Source organism: Budorcas taxicolor, chromosome 19 (assembly GCF_023091745.1).
Source record: "Budorcas taxicolor isolate Tak-1 chromosome 19, Takin1.1, whole genome shotgun sequence".
Taxonomy (NCBI): domain Eukaryota; kingdom Metazoa; phylum Chordata; class Mammalia; order Artiodactyla; family Bovidae; genus Budorcas; species Budorcas taxicolor.
In genome coordinates, this window is record NC_068928.1 from 29444537 (window position 1) to 29471640 (window position 27104).

The 27104-nt window shown below is 42.8% G+C and overlaps 2 protein-coding genes across 2 annotated transcripts; one reads left to right on the forward strand and one right to left on the reverse strand.

Annotated features, from left to right (window-relative positions):
* Positions 1-1028: 1028 nt before the first annotated feature.
* On the reverse strand, positions 1029-19247 carry LOC128064736 (protein SCO1 homolog, mitochondrial). Its single transcript, XM_052657659.1, has 6 exons — positions 18963-19247; positions 17654-17744; positions 14894-15091; positions 14095-14187; positions 9032-9147; positions 1029-4179 (listed from the first exon to the last, which is right to left on the reverse strand). The coding sequence occupies exons 1-6, from the start codon at positions 19245-19247 to the stop codon at positions 4045-4047; spliced, it is 918 nt and encodes a 305-aa protein (XP_052513619.1). The 3' UTR covers positions 1029-4044.
* Positions 19248-21368: 2121 nt separating this feature from the next.
* On the forward strand, positions 21369-26623 carry ADPRM (ADP-ribose/CDP-alcohol diphosphatase, manganese dependent). Its single transcript, XM_052658585.1, has 3 exons — positions 21369-21969; positions 22826-22942; positions 25974-26623. The coding sequence occupies exons 1-3, from the start codon at positions 21369-21371 to the stop codon at positions 26264-26266; spliced, it is 1011 nt and encodes a 336-aa protein (XP_052514545.1). The 3' UTR covers positions 26267-26623.
* Positions 26624-27104: the final 481 nt, after the last annotated feature.

A 27104-nucleotide genomic window follows, 5' to 3' on the forward strand; every position in this document is an offset into this window, starting at 1 on the left:
ATCAGGACCAAAAACAACATGAACCATCACCCCCTGAGCACGTGCTGGTGTCCCACACTGCTTCTCTTACCCTCACACCAACCCTGCACCACCCGTGCTCGTACGTTCCCAGGTTACAGGTAAGGAAAGGGAGGCCTCGGTTACCTTAGCATCGCCAGGGTTGAAACCAGACTGGCTTCAGCACACGAGAAGCTATACAAGCTGGGGAGCCAGGCTGTGTGCAAGTGCTGCACAGCAACCGCACCTGCACAGGGGAAGCCAGTCTGGCCAGCTCTGAAGGTCCCTGTCCTGTGGTTCCCAGTTCCATGTTGTCCTGAGAATGAAGTTTCTCCAACACACCTGAAACGATGGCATCATTCAGCAATAGTGACAGGTGAGGGAACAACTGAAGCTCACCCAGAAAACGTTTTTGATCTCCAGTTAGTCCACTACATAACCTGGGCACGAGGGGGCTATTTTGGGCTACTTTCAATATTTACCAAATTCAATAACTATAGAAAAAATATAACAAAAATAACAGCTATGTAAAAGACTCGAGTGGCACATGTGCTAATTTAAGTGTTCATAACTGGAGCCTGAGAACACAACCCGAGTGGGTCCTAAGTATTTCGAAATGATACCCAGCCAGCATTTAACGGCAGTGACGATGGTGGGGAAGTGCTGTCTAGTCTTGAGCTTGACCTTGATCCATTAATGTTTAATTTTTAAAGGGACATGTTGGTGGATTTCCAGTACAAAGACTAAAGTTGAAGATTCAAAGGAAATGCATCTAAAGTTTCCTGGTGGGGGAACAATGCTGACTTAAACATTCCAACTTTTCTGAATATTACAGATGTTTATGTTACAATCATGGAAAGATTAATCAACTTTAAAATACAGTCTTAAAATGAATAGAAAACAACCTGTAGGTTCTAAAGGGGAACATATGGCTAAAGAGGTTATTAATTGCACCTCATTAATAGGAATAACCACCCATATCTCTATAGAGTAATGTAACTAAGAACCACAGGTAAAATCTATTAGCCCAATGGATGAAGAATGCTTGTGTGACTGGTCTTTGAAAGGGTAGTTCTTGCAACATACACACACTCATACAACTTAAACTGTGCCATCTGCAAAAAAAGACATTATTTAGAGCAGTACTGGTGATCTGAAAATTTCAATTTCTTTTAACCTTATATTTAAAACAACGTAAGACATTTCATAATCTCTTAAGCAGACATTCACAAATTCACACCATTTACTGGGTTCACATCAGCTGTCAGCCCGCACAGCGTTTTTACTGGTATCAGCGAGTCTCAGCTTTGACACCTGACGTATCAGCTGTCTCACCGACAGCCAGGTGCACACAGTACTTTCAGGCCTGCTGCATGGACAGGATTCTTATAATTTTCAAATAAATCCCATTTCTTAAAATAGTAATTCCACTGAAGTCCAGCAAAAACACAACCCACCCAGGTCAAGGTTTGCCAAGTGGTACTGTATTGAGAGGCAGCCTTGACTTTAATTTCCTGAGGCTTACAATGAACAGGTGCCCCATGGGCAGTGTACCCCCTCCCTGCATCAGCTTTTGTCTAGCCCCTATGAGCACCCCGTGCTTCCCTTGCGGCTCAGCTGGTAAAGAATCTGCCTGCAATGCAGAACTGGGATCGATCCCTGGGTTGGGAAGATCCCCTGGAGAAGGAAAAGGCTACCCACTCCAGTATTCTGGCCTGGAGAATTCCATGGACTGTATAGTCCACGGGGTTGTAAAGAGTTGGACACAACGGAGCAGCTTTCACTTTCATAGGCACCCCACAGCCCTGGGACAGGCAGGGACCTGACCACAAACTGGGACCCAACTTCTAATGCAGATTTAGGAGTGAGGCCAGCACTTCATCTCTGGGAGCGCCCCCTCCTGCATAGAGACATTTGGACGTCATCTCTGAGGTCCTCTGTCCAACTTCTAAGCCTTTAAACTTGACACTGGAATGAACAGAAAATAAACGGCCTTTTTCAAAAGCTTCTGTTCCTTTTCTGGATCATGACACAGGCTCTAACCTACAACAGCTGAGAATGAAGACTGAATTTTCTCTGGCATAAGCTGCTGCAAAGCGATCTGCACAAATGCTCTGTGGCTTAAAACAGACCATCTTTTTAAATGTCTGGCATTTCAGATACTTAAGATCTTCTTTGTTATGTGAGACTAGGCTTTTACTGGGGCTTCCACTGTGGTTCAAAGTGTAAAGAATCTGCCTGCAATGCAGGAGACCAGGTTCTTTTAAGTTTCTCGCTTTCTTGACAAGGTTCCTAGGAAAGTCATCCCAAACCAATTGACTTCTGCCTGCAGCTAAGTTTATATAAACTAAATCTGGGTAGTTTTGTATGAAGGCGCCAAAGGGAGAATGGCACTGTGGCAGCCCACTAGGTGCTGTCACAAAGCATGACTGCCCCAGCTCTTGAAGAGATGCTGTCTCACAGCTCTGGTGGCCAGAAGCCCCTGATCAAGGGATGGGCAGGGCTTGTTTCTGAAGGCCTCTCTCCGTGTCTTCACGTGGTCTTCTCTCGGCTTGTGTCCCAATCTCTTCTTGTAAGAACAACAAGAATGTTGGATGAGGGCCCACCTGAAAGGCCTCATTTTAACTTCTGAGAGACCCTGTCTCCTCAGAGTCTCATTCTGAGGGACTGGGGTTAGAACTTCAACGAACATACGAATCCAGGGGATACAGTTCAGCCCAGAACAGCTCCAGAGTTTGACTTTCTTCACACCCCTTCATGTAAATATCTGTAGTAGGTTTAACTTAAGTATTGAGAAGAGGATTTAAAAACCAAAAGATAGAGCCATGTCACATGCACAGAACTGATGTGAAGGGAAAGTCCATGTCTGACGAGGCACCACACCTGTCAGAGTGTGTGGAGGCTGGCAAAGGCTCTGCAGCAGCTTCAGGTGGAGAACAGTGATAAGACAGTCAAGTCCAGACTCCAGGGAAGTTAAATTCTGAAACAAAAGCCAGCATTTCCCTTAATGGCTGTGACTCCAGCACTTTGTGGATGGATACGCCAAAGATGAGCAGAGTCCTCACCCAGATCCAAACCTGCCTTCCCCACATCCCCCTGACCCTTAAAACAGCCTCTCGAGGCCCCAGTCCCCAGCCATTGCATCAGAGGAACCTGGGAGGCAGGTGTGAACCCAGCCCTGGGCCCGGGCGCCTGCACTTTAACAAGCACCTACCTACCAGCCCCAAGAGCTGTAAGCTGTCATCTCTGCACCCATGAGAAAGGCCATGCTTGTCCAAGCTGCAAAGCTGAGCACACCTTTATCTCAGACAAGTGCAGTCTAGCACAGGCAGGCAGGTACTCCGTACACACTCATGGTCCATATCCTCATGCCCTCCGGGAGGTCCCTGGAAGCCCCACACATCATACTGCTAAAAATCACAAGACAGACCCCTGGGGAACCCGATCTAATAGTTTGTCCCCAACAACAGATTCCCTCGCTGTGAGTAAAATCAGCACCCGCCGACAGGGGATCACACCGCGAACAATGACAATGATTCTCACTCACAAGGAAGACTGTGCTAATGCTTTCAAGCGTAAAGATCAATTATGAATGTCAGAGAGCCTGGTCTGATTGCATCAGCCACCTCAAAGAGGAAAGCAAGCAACACTCCTCCTGGAATTCAGTACAACCTGTCTGAGCAAGGCCTCAAGACTCTGGAGAGGCAGCCACGTGACCAGAGGGCCCCATTCATGTGGGGAGATGCCTTGGATGTGTCTTTTCCAGCTGTATCCTTCCTTGAGGTCCATTCCATTGGTTTCAAGACAACTGGGTTCTCTGGTCTCAAGGCCACAATTTGGGAGACTTTGGGTTGTACTCTATACAGTTCCAAGAATTCATCCTTGATGAACCCAAGCGTAATATGCCCTGTCTAAAATTTAGATTTTCTCCTGGTGTGAAGGCCTTTCTGCAGGCTGCAGTGTGTACATGTATGTATTGGCTCCTACGGGAGATAAAGTCCTTCCTCTTTGGCAGGAGAATACAGCATGGCCATGCTGTGTTAGTTATTAGCTCTTTTTCCTGTGTGTCCTCATGTGTGCAGCAATTGAACCAGCTATTTCTGCATTCTTCTTGTTCTGGCCAAAATAATCTAGAAATTCACCATCTGGTCCAATCAAGTACATTATGATTGTATGATCCACCTGCAGAGAAAAGGGGAAAGATGACAAAAAGTTCACCAAAATAAGCTTCTTACTGTACTGAGTAAATCCTGCAGGTAAGGTCCTAACCCCTGCATCATCTATTATTTCCATCATTTATGGAATGGGCCTAAGTCTACTACAGTCAATTCACAACTACAAATTATCTAAAATCTTTTGTTTCAGAAACTTGCCCTAACTATTGCTTGACACATCAAGCGAGAACTTGGGATTCTTTCAGTTCAATCCTTAACACACTCACCTACACAATTCTGAGGAAAGAACACACTTCTAAGAAATGGCTGCTGCTGGCCTTCACAGAGCAGCCAAAGCTGTGGATCACCGATGCCGGCTTGGAAAGAGTCCATGTTGACGAGTAAAGTATTTTATCTGACCCCTTAACCATATCATAAAGAGATATCACATGGGATTAAAAGTGTTGGTGAGAAATTACTTCCTTTATTAAGTTCTTGGGTATGTTCTTTTATGTTTTTGGAAGAACTAGTTATCATTCATCACATCCTTAATTCTACTTGCCATGTTTTATGAGAAAAAACCCAGAACACTAACCACTAAACACATAATATATATAAATTCCAACACAGTATTTAGTTCGGATATTAGCGATTCAAAAGGAAACATGAAAATGAGCAGAAGACTTGGCCCTTGGAATCCTTGGTGTTTATTCCAGGCTTGACTGCTATTCGGCAAGACAAACACAGGAATGTGATCACACATACCAGACTGGAGACACCCCAAATATACCCGACACACAGGCTATGTCTGTGAAGTTGTCATGCTTTCACACACTCACATTCGTAAAGAGAGAGCAAATGGAAAGAGTCCTAGCCTACTCACATCGGAAAGAATGCAGACCTAGGGGCTCAGACAGCTGCTGCTCTCAGGGGTCTGGGGGTAACTCGCCTCAGGAGGACAGGGGCCTGCATTTCTCCAAACAGCTGACAGAGTCAGATCGAGGCCTCCAGGCGTCTCCTGACGCCCTACTCCACAGCTCACACCTCTTCTTTTTTCACCCCATTTCTTCCTTATTCCTACTCTTTCTATTCTGTTCTCTCTCCTTAAAAAACCAGAATTTCAGCGTGCGTTGGCTTAATTTTACGAGTATCCCTCATATAAATTATTTTCTTACACACAGTAAAAATACTGTCCCACCCAAACTGTCAGACTTGTCAGTGGCCACATCTCAGTGTTCACTGGGGTTGTGGGCAGAGCAAATTATCATGTTTCCACTGTAAAGTTTGAGTAGTTTCTAGTGCAGAGAAAGGACACTACCATCTGCTGACAAGCACTTCCACGTGTCATCTTAACCCAGGAGACAGGTATTATCTGCTCTGCACTCGACAAACAGGCTCCAGGGGGGTAAGTGAGATAATTAGTAAGTGCCAGAGCAAGCTTAGAACCTAGATCTACCCCATTCCAAAGTCCAAAATCTTTGGACTGTCTCACCACCGTCTCTGTAGGAATGCTGGGGAGCAACCACGCAGTGATTCTAACATGCAAGTTTGTACACATACATACACACTCCTTCAGACTCCCTAAGTTCTCCTCGGGGGCACCACTGCCACCAGGTCCTGCTGGATTCTTCCAGACAAGCCTTTTGCATTTATCAGTGTGTCAATACCCACCTATTTCTTTTTATGCAAATGTGACAACACATTATGGGGCTTCCCTTGTGGCTTAGTGGCAAAGAACCCACTTGCTAATGCAGGAGATGCAGGTTTGATCACTGGGTTGGGAAGAGCCCCTGGAGAGGGAAACGGCAACCTACGCCAGTATTCCTAACTGGGAAAGCCTAGGGACAGAGGAGCCTGGCGGCCCATAGTCCTTGGGGTTGCAAACAGTCAGACACAACTGAGTAACCACCACCACACTATACTTGTTCCCCCACTTGGCAATATACTGGATGTTGTTCTGTATCAGTACATGTAGAGAAGCCTTCTAAAAGATGGTTGCTTGGTTTTCAGTCCATTTACAAACAACACTGTAGGTTTTATCTGTAGGGCAGATTCCAAAAAATAGGGTCTCTAACCTAAAAAGTATTTAAATGCTTTAAATGCTGATGATAATACAAATGGCCTTCCGAAGAGGGCGTATCAGTTGAATCCCATCAACAAGGCATGGAAGTGCCAGTGGGTCCAATTTCACTTTATTTTCTCTTTCCGTAAATAAGATCATGACAATATATTTGGCCTTTCTGATCCAACAGGTGAAAGATGACATCACATTATACAACTCACACTTCTTTTTTTAAGACTAAACATCTCAGGTTTGAAGCCACGTGTATTCTTTTCCAAAAGTATTTTCTAACTAACACTTAGAAAATAATACAACATTACACATATCATACGATGGCTTGCACACTTAGCTGTCAGGAATGTGTAGCATGTTCAGGGTATGCACACTATGGGTCTAAGGATGCCACAAGCATTCAAAGCCAGAAGCTCATCTCTGTTGCTACTGAGATTAAGAAAATCTCATTCCTTTACCTCTCCATCTTAAACTACTCCCTCACTCCCTGCATGTCCTTAAATCTTAAGTTCCCCTACCATCTCAAGGAACAGAATAACACTAGTATGAAAGAAACCAAGATGCTGGAGAATGTCTCCTCCTACTGGCTGATTTTGCAAGTGTATAGCAGTGAACTCGCTGATTCTTATCAAAACATCCCATTCTATGGTAGTAGATCAGTATTTATTTCTCAAAATGGGTCTCAGACGGGTTCTAGAGGGCTTAAGAAATCTCCACAAGATTTAAATATTCACATTTTAAAGATCAAAAGATTAATACCCATATTCTGGATTATCTGCATGGCTATCTTAGGGTACAAATCTCAGCACCTGTGTTTGGTTTATGTTTATGAGCTCACTGGCACCTTGCCTTTCACTGCTGGTTATGGTCAGACAAGGAAAGATGCACTCTTACTATGTGAAGACCAACCAGCTCAAAGCTTTCCAAGTATTTTTATCTGTCTGTCTGCCTATCTACCATCTACCACACTGCTCAACCTGTGGGATCTTAGTTCCCCAACCAGGGACTGAACTCTGGCCCTTGTAATGAAACCATGGAGTACTAACCACTGGACCACCAGGGAATTCCCTCAAGGTATTTTAAATAAAAAACAATGAGGGTCAGTCCACTGGACCACCAGGGAATTCCCTCAAGGTATTTTAAATAAAAAACGATGAGGGTCAGTTGACGATAGAGGTGGGTGTCTGACAGCAGCGTGACCCAAATCATTCTTGTGGTAAGCAGTGCTCTGGGTTCAGCAAAGTATCTCTTAACATTAGCTGAATGCTTTAACTGAGTATTTTAGGTTGTTTGGTCTCATCTGTAAAATTTAACTTTAGGATTATGAGCTATAAGCATAAGACTAAAGAGTGTTAACTAGTTGACAACTGTGTGTATGTTTAATAAAGCTGTTCAACCCTGGAAGTCTGACTGACTATCTCAAATGCTCCCACTATTATCATAAGTTAAGCTCAAAACCAGTGAGTACAACTCTATTTTACAGAAAGATATAGAAGTCTGAAAAGCTCTCCTTTCTCCTTGGCTTCTTCTCATGCTGTTAGTGTGACAAGAGAAAACCACACTAAGTCCTCATACTTTGCTTAAACTTAGAGTGTAAGAAAAAATGCTGGTTTTTCTCTTTTTCTCCCATGAACTCAAGTTTCCCTAAGTCTATGAGGCACCAGAACTAAAAATAAGATTACTATGTGAGTTTAAGGCAAAGGGACCAGAAACACACCTTCAATTTAGGCCAAAGCATGGGGCGCCCATATGCTCCGGGTCCAAAGGTGGTGGGGAAATCGCAGTGGGCTGTAGAGGCAGCACTGCAGTGAGACGCTCCCTCTGCACATCCTCCTGGAAGCTGGCCATGGCGCTGCTGGCACACCAGGGATTCAGGGTCCTGACTGTCTTTCTACAAGACCAGCTCTGCAGCTGGAACGTCTCTTATGATTCATCACTTTGTCACAAGAATATTACAGAGAAAATAGAGCATGACAACTGAGAAAAAATCTTGAAATATTAAAACACAATTAAGCCCTTCATGTGATAGGGAAGTATGTCCACGTTGGAAAGGAGACTGGGTGGGTAGGGGTGGTGCTTACGCTGCACTGAGAAACCACTGACAAGAAGAGGAACAAGATGACTGAGACTCCTGGGTCTGCTGATGAATGTGAAGACAGCTCTCTAACGTAAGGGCTGCAGAAGAACCACCTAATAGAATTTGTTCTTCATTTTTAAATAGCATATTGAAGACCTAATTACGCAGAGCATAACAGTTGCAAACGCAACTAAATACAAAATTATGCAAGTGTATAAAGTTGGTATGAAAAGAAATCTTAGAAAAAGTAACTGTCTATGGCTTTCTTTTCTCTTGGTTTTCAGAATTCTTACTCACTCAACCCAAAAATGCAGGTCCCTAAGGCCTAATACTTCTCAAAAGGAGTATATTTCTTAAACCTCTTCATTAGAGGGCAGAGAGAACCGATAGTGTTTATAAACTAAAAATGTGCTTTGCCCAAAATGATTATTTTATCTCTAGTGAATTTAAGATATCCCAGATTTTAATATACTGCTCTACAATTTTATGTGCCATGAGAAAAGCAGGCAATTAAATAAACTATTAGAACAAAAAATATAAATTAATCATCCTTCAAAAACTACATATACTCTTCTATCCTCTCAAGCATCCCTAGTTATTAAGGAATTTGCTATCATCTCAGATTATTTACCGCTTTCATTTTGCTTTTAAAGCCAGTCGCCATGGAAAGCTTGTAAATGTCTGAGGCCTGGGAGCCCGTCCAGGTACTGAAACTGAGCATTTACTTACTATGTAGTCCTCATCTTCGTCCTTGGGGCCAGGGCTGTAGTACACTCTGAATGCTCTGGCCACTTGATCGATCTCTTCTTTTGTGCCAGTCAAGCCAATCAGTTTGGGAGAAAATTCTAAATAAAAAATGAGAAAGACAGTGAAAAAGAAGAGGCAGAAAACAACCATCCCTACTTCAAAGAACAGTTATAAAGGTACTGCCACTTTCTTCCTGCGAGTCCCTAAACGGTTTTTCATGTTTCAAAGAAGAAATTCATCTAAAACAAATGAAAAATTTCCTGTGATATGTGTCACACTCACCAAGACAGACCACACTGGAATTAAACCAGAAATCAGTAGCAGAAAGATATCTGGAAAATCCCCAAAACACATGGAAATTAAACACACTTCTAAACAACACATGGGCCAAAGAAGAAATCTCAAGAGAAACTTAAAAATCAAAAAGGAAACACAACTTATTGAATGCATATAGTAGAAAAGAAGACATAAAACCTGTAAGTTCCTACCTTAGGATCTAGAAAAAGAGCAAATTAAATCCAAAGTATGCAAAAGAGAATTAGAGCGGAAATCAATGAAACTTAAAACAGGGTATTAATAGAGAAGAGCAATGAAACCAAAAGTTCTTGATAATGTATGTCAAATCCTTTCATGATTATCTGATAAAGCTGGAAGCAATGTGTTTTAATTATGTGTCTTAACTTTTGTTAATTTAGTTGTTTTTAAACATTTAGGTAAAGTTCTGAGATATGCTGGAATTTAAAGATATTCTTATGAATTAAGCATGACAGTTTTCCATTGCATCATGAGAAAAAACTTGGCTGATGATTAGTTCATGCCAAGTCAAAATAACTGTGCCTCATTTTCCAGCACATAATCTCACAGCATGCATTTGCGATTAAGTTTTTGGAATTTGCGTAAGTAAGCTGGGGAAGTCACTTACAACACTTGGATTCATCTGACCATTGAGCTGAGTCCAGCATTTAACAGCAGCACTTTCTTTCAAAGGGAGAAGCTCATTATCATCCTCTGGTCTAACTCATTCTAAACTGAAAAACTGCTCAGAAACTAAAAAAGCAAGGTGGTCTGTCTTACTTCCCCATCCTCTGAGTAAATGAAGAGAAGCTAAGTGAAGCCTGAACTAGCTGCACATCCAAACCTTTTAAAACAATTGCTGAAACTCCAGTAATTTTCTAAATATCAATTTAAATACTTAGAATTCTCCCCAAATGCAACTAGAAATGGTATCATCATCAACCACTGTACTGACTAATGAAGAATATTACCATAGGGTCTTGGTATTTCCATTAGGTACAGCAACTCAAACATCTACTCATTTGGGGATACCTAAGTTTGGTTAGTATGTGATGGTAAGTAAAAGTCAGTATGACTTTTAAATTTGAGATCATTTTTATCATCATATTTAAATTTGAGATCATTTATTACCCAATGAGTTACACCTGCTTTTAAAAAATAACAATGCTATTGCTCCAATTTCTGACAAACCTGTAAGCTGTGGATATAAATTTTGCTTATAATAAAAATTCTAAAACTTCAGTAAGAAAATAATCCTTTGTAACCTTGGGTTAGACAAGTATTTCTCACAGATGAAACCAAAAAAATTATCCATTAATATAAAAGAACAAACTAATAGATGGAACTTCTCCAAAATGGAAGTATGAAGTGAAAAGTTAAAGTCACTCAGTTGGGTTTATGAATATACAGTCCATGGAATTCTCCAGGCCAGAATACTGGAGTGGGTAGCCTTTCCCTTCTCCAGGGGATCTTCCCAACCCAAGGACCGAACCCAGGTCTCTTGCACTGCAGGCAGATTCTTTACCAGCTGACTCACAAGGGAAGCCCTCCAAAATGGAAACTGCTCTTCAAAATACACGGCTGACATGACAAGCCACAGGCTAAAAGGAAATATCAGCAAATCATGCACCTAATAAAAGACTTTAATCAGGAATATAAATAATAAGCAAATACTTAAGTAAAATAAAACAAACAGCTCCATAAAAATGAAAAAGAGATGTGGAGACACTTTACCAAAGATATATAGATGGCAAGCAACAGCATGAAAAGATGCTTAATATTAAAAGTTATTAAGGGAAATGCATTATTAAAACCACAATGAGACACCACCAGAACACCTACTGAAGCAGCTAAAATTAAAAAGACTGACCCTACCAAGTGGGGAAAGGGTGTGGAGGAGCTGGAGCTCTCATATGGTGCCAGTGGGAGTGTAAAAATGCACAACCACTTTGGGAAAAAGTCTGCCAGCTTCTTAAAAAGTTAAGCACTCACCTATTACTTGACCTAGCCACTCCACTCCGAGGTATTTACTCAAGGGCAATGAAGGCATGCGCCCACACAAAGAGGTGCACACGAGTGCTCTCAACAGCTTTATTTGTAAGGATCAGAGACTGGAAATAACTCCAGTGTGCATCAATGGGATACTACTGAACAATAACAATGAATAAACTATTGATGCACACCATAACATGGATGAATCCCAACACAATTATACTGAAGGTGTGTGTCTGTGTATGTGTGTCAGTCGCTCAGTAATGTCTGACTCTTTGTGACCCCATGGGGTGTAGCCCACCAGGCCCCTCCATCCATGGGATTTTCCAGCAAGAATACTGGAGTGGGTTGCCATTTTCTTCTTCAGGGGATCTTCCTGATTCAGGGATCGAACCCAGGTCTCCTGCACTGCAGGCTGGCTCTTTGCTGTCTGAGCCAACATGGATGAATCTCAACATAATTATACTGAAGGAAGTCATTAAAAAAAAAACAGCATATACTGTATAATCCCATTTACATAAACTTATAAATCTGATTAGAAAACTAATCTGTATCGACAGAAAGCAGATAAGTGGCTGCCTGGAGATAGAAGGTAGGTGCAGGGGAGAGACATCAACAGCAAGGACACATGGAAGCTGACGGGGATGATGGATACGTTCACTCGGACTGTGGTGATGATGTCCCGAGTTCCATGTGTCAAAAGGAACACACTATGCTGTACTTTCAGAGAAGGCAATGGCACCCCACTCCAGTACTCTTGCCTGGAAAATCCCACGGATGGAAGAGCCTGGTAGGCTGCAGTCCATGGGGTTGCTAAGAGTCAGACATTACTGAGCGACTTCACTTTCACTTTTCATGCACTGGAGAAGGAAATGGCAACCCACTCCAGTGTTCTTGCCTGGAGAATCCCAGGGACAGGGAAGCCTGGTGGGCTGCCGTCTATGGGGTCACACAGAGTTGGACACGACTGAAGCGACTTAGCAGCAGCAGCAGCATGCTGTACTTTAAGTACTCTTTTTATATATCAACCATCTCTCATTACATGTGTTAAATAACAAAACATACAGCAGGTCTTTCATAAAACACATCTGAAAATGACTCAAAGTTCTCAAGGATATGTATTAGGTGTCATATAATAAAAGTAATTAGAAAACAATTCATTAGTCCTTCTGACCAATAGCTTAAATCAATTTCACCATAATTAAAATCGAAATTCCTGATTTTTAAGCACCCATGTTCCACACACTAGTATAACCACAAAACCTGTCTGATCAGATTTTTACTCATTATTATTTTTTTGCTTCCAGTGTTTAATCACACAAATTTTAACAAGTCATTCTCTTCTTTCCTTTTACATATTTTCTCACTTGAATTATATTTAATTACGGCAGATTTACAATACTGTGTTCTCATCACTTTTTTTAGCTGAAAAAATTTGAATTCAGAGAAATTACCCAAACTCATAAGAATCTAAATTTTCACCCTTAAATCTACCATAATTTCCAGCCTTTAAAAGTACCTTCTAATAGGCTTTAAGTACAAGTTGAGATGTTTGAACTGAAATTCTTCCTTAAAACAGCTATGTGTTTATCATTTATACTTTAGATTTGTAAAATATGCACTGAGTTCAAAAATGGGTTTATATTTAGTTATTTTTCTTTAATCTCCCAATGAACATACTCCAAGAATGCATGTTTGCCCTAATTTTACAAAATGGAGAATGAGGTTCTGAGCTGGAATCAAAGCAACTGAACTTCAGTTCAGTTCAATAGCTCAGTCATGTCCGACTCTTCGCGACCCTATGGACTACAGCACACCAGGCTTTCCTGTCCATCACCAACTCCCAGAGTTCACTCAAATTTATGTCCATCGAGTCAGTGATGCCTTCCAACCATCTCATCCTCTGCAATCCCTTTCTCTTCCTGCCTTCAATCTTTCCTAGCATCAGGGTCTTTTCCAATGAGTCAGTTCTTCGCATCAGGTGGCCAAAGTATTGGAGTTTCAACTTCAGCATCAGTCCTTCCAATGAATATTCAGGACTGATTTCCTTTAGGATTGACTGGTTGGATCTCCTTGCTGTCCAAGGGACTGTCAAGAGTCTTCTCCAACACCACAGTTCAAAAGCATCAATTCTTCAGCACTCAGCTTTCTTTATAGTCCAACTCTCACATCCATACATGACTACTGGAAAAACCATAGCTTTGACTAGATGGACATTTGTTGCCAAAGTAATGTCTCGGCTTTTTAATACGCAGTCTAGGCTGGTCACAACTTTTCTTGCAAGGAGTAAGTGTCTTAATTTCATGGCTGCAGTCACCATGTGCAGTGATTTTGGAAGCCAAGAAAATAAAGTCTGTCACTGTTTCCATTGTTTCCCCATCTATTTGCCATGAAGTGATGGGACCAGATGCCATGATCTTAGTTTTCTGAATGTTGAATTTTAAGCCAACTTTTTCACTCTCTTCTTTCATTTCATCAAGAGGCTCCAGATGAATTGCTCAGAAGCAATTACGGTCTCTCAACTCAAGGCTCTCTCTTTCCTTTTTGATATATGAAGGCTAAGTTCAACCCTTCCCCTGTGACAAAATAATTTACTTACCAGCCAGAGTCACAGTTCTGAGCCACTTTCTATTCACCTGTACAACGAGTGATGGTACCACCTGTCCTGTATCTCATAAGGCACTGCAAGGTTCGAGTGAGCTGATCTTTCAAAAGCTCTAACCACTAAACAGACATGAAGTGTGGGAAATAAAAAATACCTTTTACATAATTGGCGATGGCTTCTTTTGTGTCCCTCTCTGGGTCAATAGTGATGAAAAGTGGAGTTAAATTTGGCAGAGTTGGAATTCTGTCTGAAATAAAGTTCTCGTTAGTCATTATTTACGTTCTAAGGGAGAAGACAAGTAGCAGTCACAGCATTGTGCAGCACAGCAAGGCGGTCAGGCAACACAAAGGGACAGCTAACACCAACAGGGGAGGGGAGATGAGCCTCAGGAAGTGCAGGTACACACACGTCTGTGGTGCAATCAGATACAAATCCTAGTAAACACCCGCACCAGTGCGGACATGCTGTTACTCAGAATCACATCGTATGGACATCCTGACTTCTAATCCAATCCAGTGTTTGTAGGATTCCCGCCCCCAACTCCCCCCACAACCATTTCTCAAGTGCCAGGAAACTATTAATAAGGTCTGAATATCCTGGAACAATTCATTTCCTAGTCTAACCAGCAGTCACCGGGGTAAAGACAATGGCACGGTCTGTGATGAAAGGCTACAAAAACCAGAGGACACAAGGCAGAGTTAAGGGAGACCCAGACCACACCGACATTTTTAAGCAATCTAACGTTTAGCATCAAAACAAACTTCCTCTTTGGTGGAGAATAAGGTCACAGGAATCACAGCAACTAACAAGTCTAACACTGAGATTATTATGTTCTCACAAACTGAATAATTACAACCCTCCACCTATCAGTAACATAAGAATATGAAAAACATAGTAACTTTAAGGGTATCAAGTAAACATGTACTTTTTACAGAATGAGACAGCTTTCTTACCTATTTCATCCACGACTTGAATCATTTTTTCTAGTTCTTCTGGACAGATATCAGGACAATGAGTAAAACCAAAATAAATCAATACCCATTGACCCAGGTAGTCCTTATCAGTTTTGGGCTCGCCAGTATGAGTTGTGAGGGAAAATGGGCCCCCAAGTAAAGGCTTTCCAATGCTCCGCTGCCGTTCCTTCTCCAGTTCTTAAAAAAACACAAACAGAAGGAGAGGGAAAAAAAGTCAATCTAACCACAGGCACTCAAATGCCTGATCTATGGTTCACCCTATATTAATGACTGTGGGCATAAAATGTGGAAGAAAGAGCCTGTTTCCAAGAAGCTTAAAAATATATATTTTAAGAGAAATAAGCATAAAATAAAATGAAATGAAATGCTATTGTACATAATAAGGACTATAAAAAAAAAGGCAGTAAAAAAAATTTTCTTCCTCTTTCAGAACAATTCAATCCTTAGCCATTAGGTGTGGCCATGATGGGGTGGAGGAGGGTCACAGCAGAACAGAATGTCTGAGACCAAGTGGGAGAGGTGGGGGCCTGGCAGTGATGTTGGAGCCTGAGAGGGCAGGAGGGCAGCTGCATGGGGAGAGGACAGAAGCAATGTGACCTTAGTTACATACAGGAGCCTGATCAAATAAGTAAATATGTTAAATGTAAGAGTTAAAACAAATGGAAAAGGAGTTAGGACGATGGAAACAGACAGCAGAACAAACCTTGAAATGTTGGAAAGAAATGGGAGGTAGCATATGAACTCTCGGTTTCAATACATATAGATACAGAAGTAAATATAGCTATAAACATGTATATCTCTTTCCTAGCTCTGTCCACTAAAAGGACGCAGGAGTGGACACACCCCAACAGCAATGAGCTCATATCCTGACTTCCAAATATCATCATCTTCCACTAAAGGGAAATGAGGCTCTTTAGAGAAATGGCTGGTACCAGGGTTAAGCAGAGAAAGTACACGATCCCAGAACATTCTACCACACTAGAATTAAGGATGAACTCAAAAGAATATTGGAGGACTGTTGGAAGGAAACAACAGTCTGTTCGCAGGAACTCCCATTGACCAATCTGGGACAATGGGAGCGTCAAACTAAAGCCCACACTGACATAAATACATGAAATGAATCTGATGGAGAACAGAATATTTACATGCATAAATACAGCATATTTACATACATAAATGGACATCACAAAACACACAATTACACCTTCAGTAGAGAAGAGTGACAGACACCACCTTAATCAAGTGATCAGACTGAACTTTATCAGTAATGGGACAAATTGAAATCATGTGATACCTGATTAAATGCAACAAGAACACAGCATCCTCAATCTAATCAGGAGAAATACCAGAAAAACCCAAACTAAGGGACAGTCTGAAAAATAACTGGCCTGTAATCTTCCAAGCTGTCAAGGTCATGACAGTCAGGTAAAGGCTGCAAAACTGTTAGAGACTGAAGGAGAACAAAGAGAGAACTAGCTATGAGGTGTGGTTCAACACTGGATCTTTCTGCTGTAAAAGGAGGGCAACAGTTGTGACTTCCCTGGCAGTCCAAAGGTTAAGACTGTGCGCTTCCACTACAGGGAGTGAGGGTTCAATCCCTAGTAGGGGAACAAAGATCCTATGAGGAACGGCCAAAAGATTTTTAAAAAATAAAAGGAGGGTATCATTTGCAAAACTTGAACAAGATCTGAAGACTGAACAGCAGTAATTTTCTGATTTTGTTGACTGTATTGTGGTCACGTTGAAGAATGTCCTTGTTTGTAGAAAATACACAATAAAGTATTTGGAAATGACCATGTCAGCATCATCTCAAAAATACTCTCACTTTTAATACTGTTTCATAATACAAGTTTTTACAAAACAAGACTATTAACAGAAGGTGAAAATTCCAAACTAAAGTCAAAAGAAGCTTGGGTTTTCTAGAACTGTCTCTACTATTACTTTCCTAGTTTGTCAAGTTTGTTTCATTTTGAAACTGAAGCAACTTAAGTGCATAGTAAAATATGAAAATTGTAATTAGTAAAACACTGCTTGCTACATGAAAGAAATATATCTGTGTATCAGTATGGTGCTAATATTCCTAAGGTTCTAAAGCCTACATATTCTCACTCCCAGATATAAACATTATCCTTTGTATAATGGCTTCAAAAGAGACTCTCTAAAGAATCAAAACAGAGTGATACTTTAGGGATTTCCTAGAAACTTCTAAAACAAACCTTAAAAGTCCTGAAATACTCACTAAAATATAAAGTTCTTGTAAACAATTTCTAAACTCCAAGAGTTAATCCATCCCAGGTTCTCATAACGTCCCCTGGCTGGGCAGAACCTCATCGAGTGAAGTCCTTTGCTTCTGTGTCTGCTTCACTCAATGCACGCCTCGATGGCTGGACTGCACCTTAGTCATCTTTGTACCCTCTGGACTTCTTACCATCTGCATCCTAATCTGTCCACCGTAAGTCTTTCCACACAGCTGGACAGTGTGCCCTGAACAGAGAGGACAGTGGGAAAACGGATGAAACCCAAATAAAGTTTGTAGTATAGTGAATAGCCACGGTTATACAAGATGTTAACATTAGCTGAGGATAACGTGAAAGATACGTGGGAACTCTGTCATTTTTACAACTCTACCATAAACATAAAATTATTTCAAGATACAAAGCTTAACACCACCACCACCAAGATGCTAGTCCATAGCCAGGAAGGGTTATAGTAAGAGCTCACTGGATGGCATCTACTTACTCTCCGTCTTCTCTTTCTTGAAGTACTTCATTCCAGCCAATAAAGCTCCTCCAATAGCAAATGTGATGGCTAAAGACTTCCAGGAAACAGGCTACTAGGGCAGAGATTTCAAAATTAAAAGTATTAGTAAACTTCATTTAATTACACTAAATTTATTGCAGTAGTTTCTAAAATACATACACAGAGGCCTCAATCTTGTTAAACAGACAGGATGTTTCACAGTACCTTGGGATGAAAAAACACAGTTGCATCTGAGCTCCTAACACAATTACTAAGGCACTTCTTTCCAAGGGAACGTTCCCTAAATCAATTTCTGTTCACCTGAAAAAAGCATCCAAGGTTCAAGCACCATGAGTGTTACCCCGTGTGACTGAGATCCCAACTGCTGATTTAAAAATCAGTTAATCACCTGCTTGTGCAGATACTGAGAAATAAACCAAATAAATCTGGGAGGTGAACCTAAATCTGGTTTCCAGAAGTAACAAAGCCAAAGTAGAAGAGACTTAAAAGTGGAACTTCTTGCAAATGGCATCGTTATTTCTTTGTACTTTCTTCCAAGTCCCGCGATAAGTAAAATAACTCATTAATCTTCCTCCAGCTCCAATAACCACTTCTCTGACTTATCACTACAGCCTAGTGGCTCCTAAGTTCCTTTGGGGTCCTAGAATCCTGGAAAAACCAAAGGGAAAAAGGCATACCCAGCACGCAACCATGACGCACATTTGCTCAGTATCAGCATACAACACACCAAGCCTCTTAAGGGAGAGTCGAGTGACAAATTATAAAAACGTTAACTCTTTAATTATGGCAAACTTACGGTTGAGAACCCCTGAAAAAACCTGAAACTTATTTTCTTCGCGCAATAGCTAACTAAAATCCAAGTCCGGTATCTTTCTTTAATGTTGGAAGTGAAAGTCGCTCAGTCGTGTCCGACTCTTTGCGACCCCATGGACTATACAGTCCATGGAATTCTGCAGGCCAGAATACTGGAGTGGGTAGCCTTTCCCTTCTCCAGGGGATCTTCCCAACCCAGGATCGAACCCAGATCTCCCGCATTGCAGGCGGATTCTTTATCAGGTGGGATTCTTTACCAGCTGAGCCACAAGGGAAGCCCCTTTAATGACGAGGGTACGTGCAAAACGGAGGGGAACGCGGGGTGAGAATCTGTGACTCAGGTGAGCAGGCTGAGTGGAGGTCAACCTGAAGCCAGGTAGCGTGGATTCTGAGGTCATGACCAAGTGGTATGGGAAGGGCGCAGGGCTGACCGACAGCCGAGACTAGCAAAGGCAAGGCTCTGGTATGTACTCACCCCGGGCTTCGAGGGGCGCATGGGGTCTCCGCTGCCCTTTCGCTCGGGTCCTGACGACCCGGGCGGGGGCGGCATTGCAGTGCTGAGGGGGCGGCTCCCCAGGCAGCAGGCAGCGAACCCCGAGGCCCGCCATGCCTCCTCTGGCCTCGCGCAGAGCCGCCCTAGCAAGACGCTAGCAGTCTCCTTCCTTGAGCCGCAAACCCCGAAACCGCGAGGCAAGAGACGCCAAACTTGGCGGCCCGGAAGCCGCATTATCCAGCCGGGCACGAGCAACAGCCCCGCCATGAGCTCGAGAGACCGCGCCTCCTTTGACCCGCCCCTCGACTTCCGGCGCCGTTTCCGCCGCCTCCGGAAGTGAGGGAGAGCCGCTCTTTCCGCTGCGCTCGATGGTGACGCGGTAGCCCATCCGGTAGCCAGGGAGCATTTCGCCGAGGAGCTGGCGCGCGGTAGGTGGTTCCTCGCGGCCAGAGGCGGGGCGGACCGGGCTGGGCGGGGGTTTCGCGGGCCGGTCCGACCAGGTAGACGGCCGGGCTCGCGGGATGGGGCAGGTGCCGGAGGAGGGGGCAGCCTCCGGGGCTGGGCTTCGCGGCGGGTCCTGGGCCGAGAGGCCTGAGTACAGCTCAGGGACCCCAGGCTTCGGCGCCCGCAGCAGCTGCTCCTCCCCCGGCGCCTCCAGCCTTGGAAAAGAGAAAACGCCCTCGGCCAGCCCAGCCAGGAGGCCGGTCGTTGACCGCTTTGCACCCATTGCACTTGAAATACTGCTTGACTTTAAAGAGAAAAAAAAAAAATGATTAGGATGTTTGAGTAGTGCAGGGTGACAAGGACTAGTCAAGTATGGCCGAACTCCCTGGAATTTATATTCCCAAGTTATAAGGAACCGAACTACAAATAACGGCACTGTACGGAGCAGTGTTTGTTCTGTGTTATATCCCAGCCCTGGACTTGGTCCCCCTGGGCTCTGTGATTGATGCAAGCCTACGTTTATTTAAGCCCACTACTAATGAGGGGTGTCTTCTTTGGTAGCTCAGACGGTAAAGAATCTGCCAGCTATGCAGGAGACTGGGGTTGGATCCCTGTGTTGGGAAGATCCCCTGGACATCTCCAGTACTCTTGCCTGGAGAATCCCATGGACAGAGGAGCCTGGTGGGCTACAGTCCATGGGGTCACAAAGAGTCAGATATGACTGAGCGACTGACACTAATGAGGGGGAGAGCACTCACAGGTTTATTTTTCATTCCTTGCGAAAATTTAACTCGCGTTCATTCTGTCTTGCCTTTGCTTCAACATCTGCTGTCTTAATCTTACCCTTCTCCATCTCTGAGGTGGATTTGCAAAATATAGGAAAAAAACCCAGGAGAAATCAGCCTTCTAACTTCCTTAACTTTGGATCCCACTCCTGCGGGGGATTTTCTTTTCCCCAAGGTTTCTACTGAGCAGAAGCATCTGGCTATGGTGACCCCTGGACATGATCTTGTCTATGAACTGGCATCTTTAGCTAGTGTGCACCTCTGCTCGCTAACCAGGAAGTTGGTGGTCTGCTATTACCCATGTTTCTTGATTCCTGAATTATGCTGGAATTCTCTAGAATATATGCTGGAAGTAAATATTTACTTAGCACATCAAATCGTTTTTAATTGAACAAATTTTTCTGTCTTGAACTTGCCTGTGGTTAAGGTCTGCCCCCCTCCATGTCTCTGTTTTTGTCAAATCGACAAAAAGACACAAAAGTTCCTTGCTTATTCAGGCAGTGAGCATATAAAAGGTTGTTCACCTCTTTGCTCAGTTGTAGGTTAACTGATCAGACAGCCGTCAGATACATTAAAATTGAATTCAATGTTTTTTCAGCTGGTCTGTTAACTCTTATTTGCCAGAGCGATTCTTCTAATAGCTTGTTCCTGTGTTTGTTTACTAAAGTATTTTTATACAACTTCTTCCTATTAAATTTACGATGTTAAATAGTAAGTTCTAAAACAGTTCCTGACTGAAAGTAGGTGTCCTGAGCTTTTGATAGAATATTTGGTGTCTGTGGAAGAAGGGCATGTGTGTGTGTTTAAAATTAGTGTATTAAAAATTACAAATTATACCAGACTTGAATTTGATTTCACAGGAACTAGAATGCCTGTTCATTAATATGTTAATACCCTTTTGTTAATTGCTGTTCTTCTGCAGAATAGAGGTTATCTATTTTACAGGTGAGGAAGCAGAAGCATTTTGAGGATTTGATAATTTGGACTTAAACCAACAGTCTTTAAAGCCCATGCACTTTTTTCTATCTAGCTACCTAGTGGATTGACCATTAAGTTTAATATTCATCTTACCATTTTCTTCAGTCCAGTAGGAAATTAAGACATTTATAACATAGTTAACCTTTTTCATCTTCTTCATTTAGAAAGCTATTTGGAGGTTATGGATTATAAGCCCGAACCTGAACCCCTCAGTGAGAGCTCAGAACGTCTCTTCTCCTTTGGAGTGATAGCAGATATTCAATATGCTGATTTGGAAGATGGCTATAATTTCCAGGGAAACAGACGGAGGTACTACAGACACAGTCTTCTTCACTTACAGGGTGCTATCGAACACTGGAATCAAGAAAGCAGCCCTCCCCGTTGTGTGCTTCAGCTTGGAGACATCATCGATGGATACAATGCTCAGTACAAAGCATCAGAAAGGTCACTGGAGCGCGTCATGAACACATTCCAAATGCTGAAAGTCCCTGTTCATCACACGTGGGGAAACCACGAATTCTATAATTTCAGCAGAGACTATTTAACAAACTCCAAACTTAACACAAAGTTCCTGGAAGACCAGATTGCCCACCATCCTGAGACTGTGCCCTCGGAGGATTATTACGCGTATCATTTTGTACCATTCCCTAAATTCCGCTTCATTTTACTCGATGCTTATGACATGAGTGTCTTGGGCGTGGATCAGTCTTCTCCAAAATACCAGCAGTGTCTGAAGATACTGAGGGAGCACAACCCAAATACGGAACTGAATAGTCCTCAAGGTGAATTATTCCTTTGAGCTGAGAATCTTATACATTGTCTTTAAATTCTTCAGCTACCTTTTATTCAGCAGGAAGATGGACGATTAAGGTAAAAGTATACTGTCCTGTTGTTCAGGGTCAGGATTTCTCATTCACCTCAAGGCACATGGAGTGGTGGCAGTTGGTTCAAGATTCATTTATGTAGCAGATGTCTGAGGGCCTAATATTCTGGCCAGGCGCTTTCACTAGGGCACCGATTCAGAGCTATAGGCAGTATTGACAGCACCACTTTTTTGTGGACAGAGTGGAGGAAGCAAGAGAAGAAGGTGTGCAGGACAGATAATAAATGAAAGAGAAGTGATAAATGCCACCGAGAAAATATAGTATAATATTACAGAAAAGGACTAGAGGTACCATTGTAGTTAGTTGGCCAGAAATAGCTTCTCTAAGGAGAAAAGCATTTCAGCTGAAACCTGAGTGAGAAGGAGTCATCATCCTTTGGAAAAGTGGGTGGTGCACAGTGTTGAAGACAAACAAACACAGAGATGCAAAGCAGAGTGAGACCTTGTTAGTGAAGAATGTGCAAGGGTCTGGGGGTGCAAGTGACTTTATAGTGACTCAGTGGACATGAAAACAGTCTATTTTGTATTCTGTGTAACGGGGAGCAAGGGAGGTAAGCAGAGGAGTATTGAGATCAGGAGTAAGACACAGCATGATTTACGTTGCTCTAAATTCTTTTAGTTCCCTATTTTAAGTCAACTGCTGCCAGTATTCCTGAAGAAAAAAGCACGAGTCTCCCCCATGGTAGCTAAGTTTGGATGCCCAAGTGAGAGAAGTGTTGACATTTGACGGGTGTAAATGACTGGATTTGTTTCAGGACTTCGTGAGCCCCAGTTTGTCCAGTTTAATGGTGGATTTAGCCAAGAACAGCTGAACTGGCTGAACGAAGTTCTTACATTCTCGGACAGAAACCAAGAGAAGGTGGTGATTGTGAGTAAGTATTTAAATGATTCCGTTACTCTAGCATTTAGAGAATGGGTTTAGTTAAAGCATAGTAACAGTATTTAATATAGAGATGTCTCTTTTTTATAAAATAAAAGCTAACTTTAAAACTGTTGAGAAACAATCAATATAAAATTAATGTTTAAGAATTGTAAAATAAAAAGGAGAAAAACATATATTAGAGATTGTGATTTGGCCTTTTAGGTTTCAAAGTAGAATTTCCCCAGACAGGATCAATTTGTGTACCAGTGTGTGTAAGTGGAAAACTCCAGTCAGGCCCCGGCCCACATCTCAGCCTCAGGAGTCCTACTGTGGGTGCAGTGGCCTCTGCTGCCCACTGGAAGCGACGCTGGAGTCCCAGGAGGTCAGTGTGAGAGGACCGTCTGGCAGGACTGTAAATCCTCCGTGCGGTTGCAAGGAAATAAGTGTGTGGTTTTCACTTAGAGTCATTTTTCACGGCATACTGCCATCAGAGATCATAGGAACCTGGAGGTGCTTAAAGTACACTCAGATGTCGATGTTTGTGGGTGCTTATGCACACACACACATGAACTGCATGTGGGTTGCGGTATGTCTGGTGTACGTGGTGTGGGGGCTGAGGTTAGTTCTGCTGTCTAAAATTGATGTGGCCTGAAGATTGGACTAGGGCACGGGGATGACATGCCTTTCTGGCTCTTGTTCCTGTGATCCATGTGACTCTGGACAAATGCTCAGTGTACACACTGCAGTTTTCTTACGTTGTATCAAATGAAATTATGAACATGAAGTCCTTTTGAAAGTGACAAGCTTTTCAGATAGCCCGTAATATAAAATTATATCCAAGGAATTCCCTGGTGGTTCAATGGTTAGGACTTAGCGCTTTTCACTACTGAGGCCTGGGTTCTGTGACCCCTAGTTGGGGAACTAAAATTCTGCACGCCGCGTGGGGCAGCCAAAAAATAAATTACATTTCTGTAAATCAGTTTTTATTTCTGTCTTTCACTGATGTGATAAGATGGTGCATGAGATGGTGTTTTATTCTTAAATTTTATTCAGAATAAAGTTTTTCTAGAATATCAAATGTCATTAAGGCTTGGAAAATTAAATAACATTAAATAAGGTGCCCTCAGGGGTGATAGCTCTGGTGTGACACTGTTTGGCTCTGTGATAAGTGGTCTCCAGAATAGGATACTTCTTGTCTCTGCTTCTTGGTTTTTACTGCCAAAATGTACCTGTTAATTTTACCTGTACTGAATGTACAAAACATACCTGTACTGAATACTCTGATGTCTTTGAACGCAGAGATTGAACCGCGTAGCTCCCGCGTGCAGCTCCTGAGACAGCCCCCTTTGTCATCTCTCCTTCTGTATTCCCGTTTCTCTGCGCTTCTCTCAGCGCACCTGTCTGCATTAGCTTCTGATAGGTTTCTTCCATTTTGCTCTCAGCTCAGAGGCCAGGTAAACAAACCTGTAATAACTGAGTGCCTTGGGTTTTCTTTAGCAAAGTTTAAAATGGCTAATAGACATTTTATTTTGTTTCTTCACTTTGATTTTGGCTACTCAGTGGTATTTGGCCTACTCAGGTTTTGGCCATTCAGTTGGAAGGATGGCATTGCTATTAGCTGAGATATAGAACCATGGCAGTAGGAGGGGTTTCGGGTGAAGAATTCAGGAGTTCAGGTTTGAAAATATTTTTCAAGCGTCAGATGCCTCTTAGACATCAGGAGAGAGATTGAGTGAGCATTGTGGACATACTTGTCAGAAACTTGGAATCGAAGTTTGGGCTGGCTATCTAAATGTGGAAGTTGAAAGAATAGACCTGATATTTAAAATTGTAAATTAAAATAAATAAATAAAATCATGAATTACTAAGAGGTCACTATGCTGTTAGGGGTAGATAGTGTAGTGTATCTCGAGGACCAAGCATTCAGGCAGCCCGGATAGGACCCAGAGAAGTGAGAATGCAATAAAGGAGGGCGAGTATCAGAAGCCGTCAAGGTTGGGAGAAGAGAAGGGGCATGGTGGTGTTCTGGAGCCAAGTATTTCAAGAAGAAGCGAACAACTGACCGTGTGAGACACCACTGGGACTTGATAGATGTGTCCAGCATAATACTGGGTCTAGAAAGTCACATGGCCTCCTTGGACTCTCAGCCCTTACCACAGCTTGGAGAGTGGTGGTGGTGATGGGATGTGTGTGTGTCTGTGTATGTCTGTGTGCTAAGCCTCTGTTACTGCCTCCCTTTTAAAAAAGAAAAACAACTAACACTTTTTAAGCAGAATAAAAATATTCAGAATAAAAATAAATGGTAACAGAAAAAAGGAAAGTGATTTACTGGGAAGAAGTAAAGACCAGTGAGCTATAGCGCCCATACTTGGGCATGAAACCGCACCTGCCATGTGACGGGGCCTCACACGTGTCTTGGCATCAGGAACCTGAAGTTCTGCCTCTGTCTCCCGGGGAAGCTAGCGTGACTCTTCTCTGCTCTAACTTAGTTTTCTCGTGTACAATGGCCGTGACCATCTTGACTTCCTCGAAGTGTTTAAAGTGGCACAAGTCAGTTCTTTATAAAACATCGAGCATTTAAACAAATGACATATAATCCATGGGCGCCTCCCTAGACTGTTGTGTTACTTATGAGTAGCTCGTTCTTTGTGTGTAACACTCATATACACGTAGGAAAGTTGGCAAGGCTGGATTGCAGCATGGCACCTGCCTGACCGGTGGCTGCCTTTGCTGACCGCCCTGCCCAGGTCGCCCTCCGTCTGCCCTGGTGTTTGTGCATCTTGAGACCCTGAGGCCGTAGATCTCGGATTTCTGCGTGTACAGCGGCTGCTCCCCCCCGGGTATGAACCGTCTCCCCCTTCTCTGTGCTCCAGAGATGTGGCTGTAGAGTGTCTGGTGTTTTGCGTACGTTGAGTCCCTCTGTTCTCACTGCAGGATGAGTAGCAGTGCACGTTCTCTTTTTCCTGAGTACTCGTTGCTAGCCTATTTTTTGTGAAAGAGGTATTTCTTGATTGGTTCATAACTCTTCTTCTCTTGAACAGGCCATCTTCCCATTTACCCTGAAGCCTCTGACACTGTGTGCCTGGCCTGGAATTACAGAGACGCCCTGGCAGTCATTTGGTCTCACAAGTGTGTGGTGTGCTTCTTCGCCGGCCACACTCACGATGGCGGCTACTCTGAGGACCCTTATGGTGTGCACCATGTCAACATAGAAGGGGTTATCGAAACAGCTCCAGACAGCCAGGCCTTTGGCACCGTTCACGTCTATCCTGACAAAATGATGTTGGAAGGGAGGGGCAGAGTTCCAGACAGAATTATGAATTACAGGAAGTAATAAGCCTTCCTTCCATTTTTTGTCTGATTTTATTTGTTTACTTTTATAGAAAGAGACTGACTTGGCTTTGTGGCTTTGTTTGCCCCCATTACCCAAGCCTCAGTCTCGTTATTTAGGATTCTGTTTGCATAACAGATAGCCATAAATGGCTTCAGTGTGTGTTAGCTCATAAGATACTAGTGTTATTTTTGGGAAATATATGCCATGCTGAAAATTGGAAAGAAGATGAATGAAAGTAGCGTGAGTAAACCAGGGAGGAGACTGAGGTGGGAAGGTGGATATAATCCTCAAAACAGACACTATTTAGCCTTACCTGAGATGTTTTTTACTTTTTACAAGGAGAATGTATTCATTCACTGTTAGCCATGTAACTTAAAATTCACAATAAAAAAGTAAAATAAGCCCAGGTAAACTTTTTCCGTTTACCCAGCTGTGTGAATGAGCTGTGGACACTTTTTGCTTATAGTACCCATCGTATTTGTACTTTTATGGGTTTATGCTCCTTTTTTGTAAGCCAGAAAGATCACCAGTTGCCTCACAGGTGAACAGATGGCTCCTCCGTTCACACGGGTAGACGTGTGGCCTCCTTGCACACCTCCTGTGACTTCAGCCAAAGCAGGACCGAGCGCCAGTGCAACTGTGCCTGCCATCCTGCCTGTCTGGGCCCCCAGCCGGTGCTGTGTGAGACTGCAGTGGGTAAATGAATTTACCCCTGACTCCCTTCATAGACAAGTGGGGCGTGTTTAAGTGAGTTGTCATATATTCTGAGGCTTATTTGCAAAAACATTTACTCAGTGGCAAATGAGGACTGTTCCGAGTGTAGAGAAAGTTTGATTCA

Excerpts from the sequence above, each read along its gene's own strand:
- LOC128064736 (XM_052657659.1), bottom strand. The coding sequence starts at position 19,247 with ATGGCGGGGCTGTTGCTCGTGCCCGGCTGGATAATGCGGCTTCCGGGC. Across the intron at positions 17,745-18,962 it reads TGCGCCCCTCGAAGCCCGGG|CCTGTTTCCTGGAAGTCTTT; the intron begins GTGAGTACATAC and ends CTGCCCTAGTAG. Across the intron at positions 4,180-9,031 it reads ACGAAGATGAGGACTACATA|GTGGATCATACAATCATAAT; the intron begins GTAAGTAAATGC and ends TTTTCTCTGCAG.
- ADPRM (XM_052658585.1), top strand. The coding sequence starts at position 21,369 with ATGGATTATAAGCCCGAACCTGAACCCCTCAGTGAGAGCTCAGAACGT. Across the intron at positions 21,970-22,825 it reads GGAACTGAATAGTCCTCAAG|GACTTCGTGAGCCCCAGTTT; the intron begins GTGAATTATTCC and ends GATTTGTTTCAG. Across the intron at positions 22,943-25,973 it reads AGAGAAGGTGGTGATTGTGA|GCCATCTTCCCATTTACCCT; the intron begins GTAAGTATTTAA and ends TCTCTTGAACAG.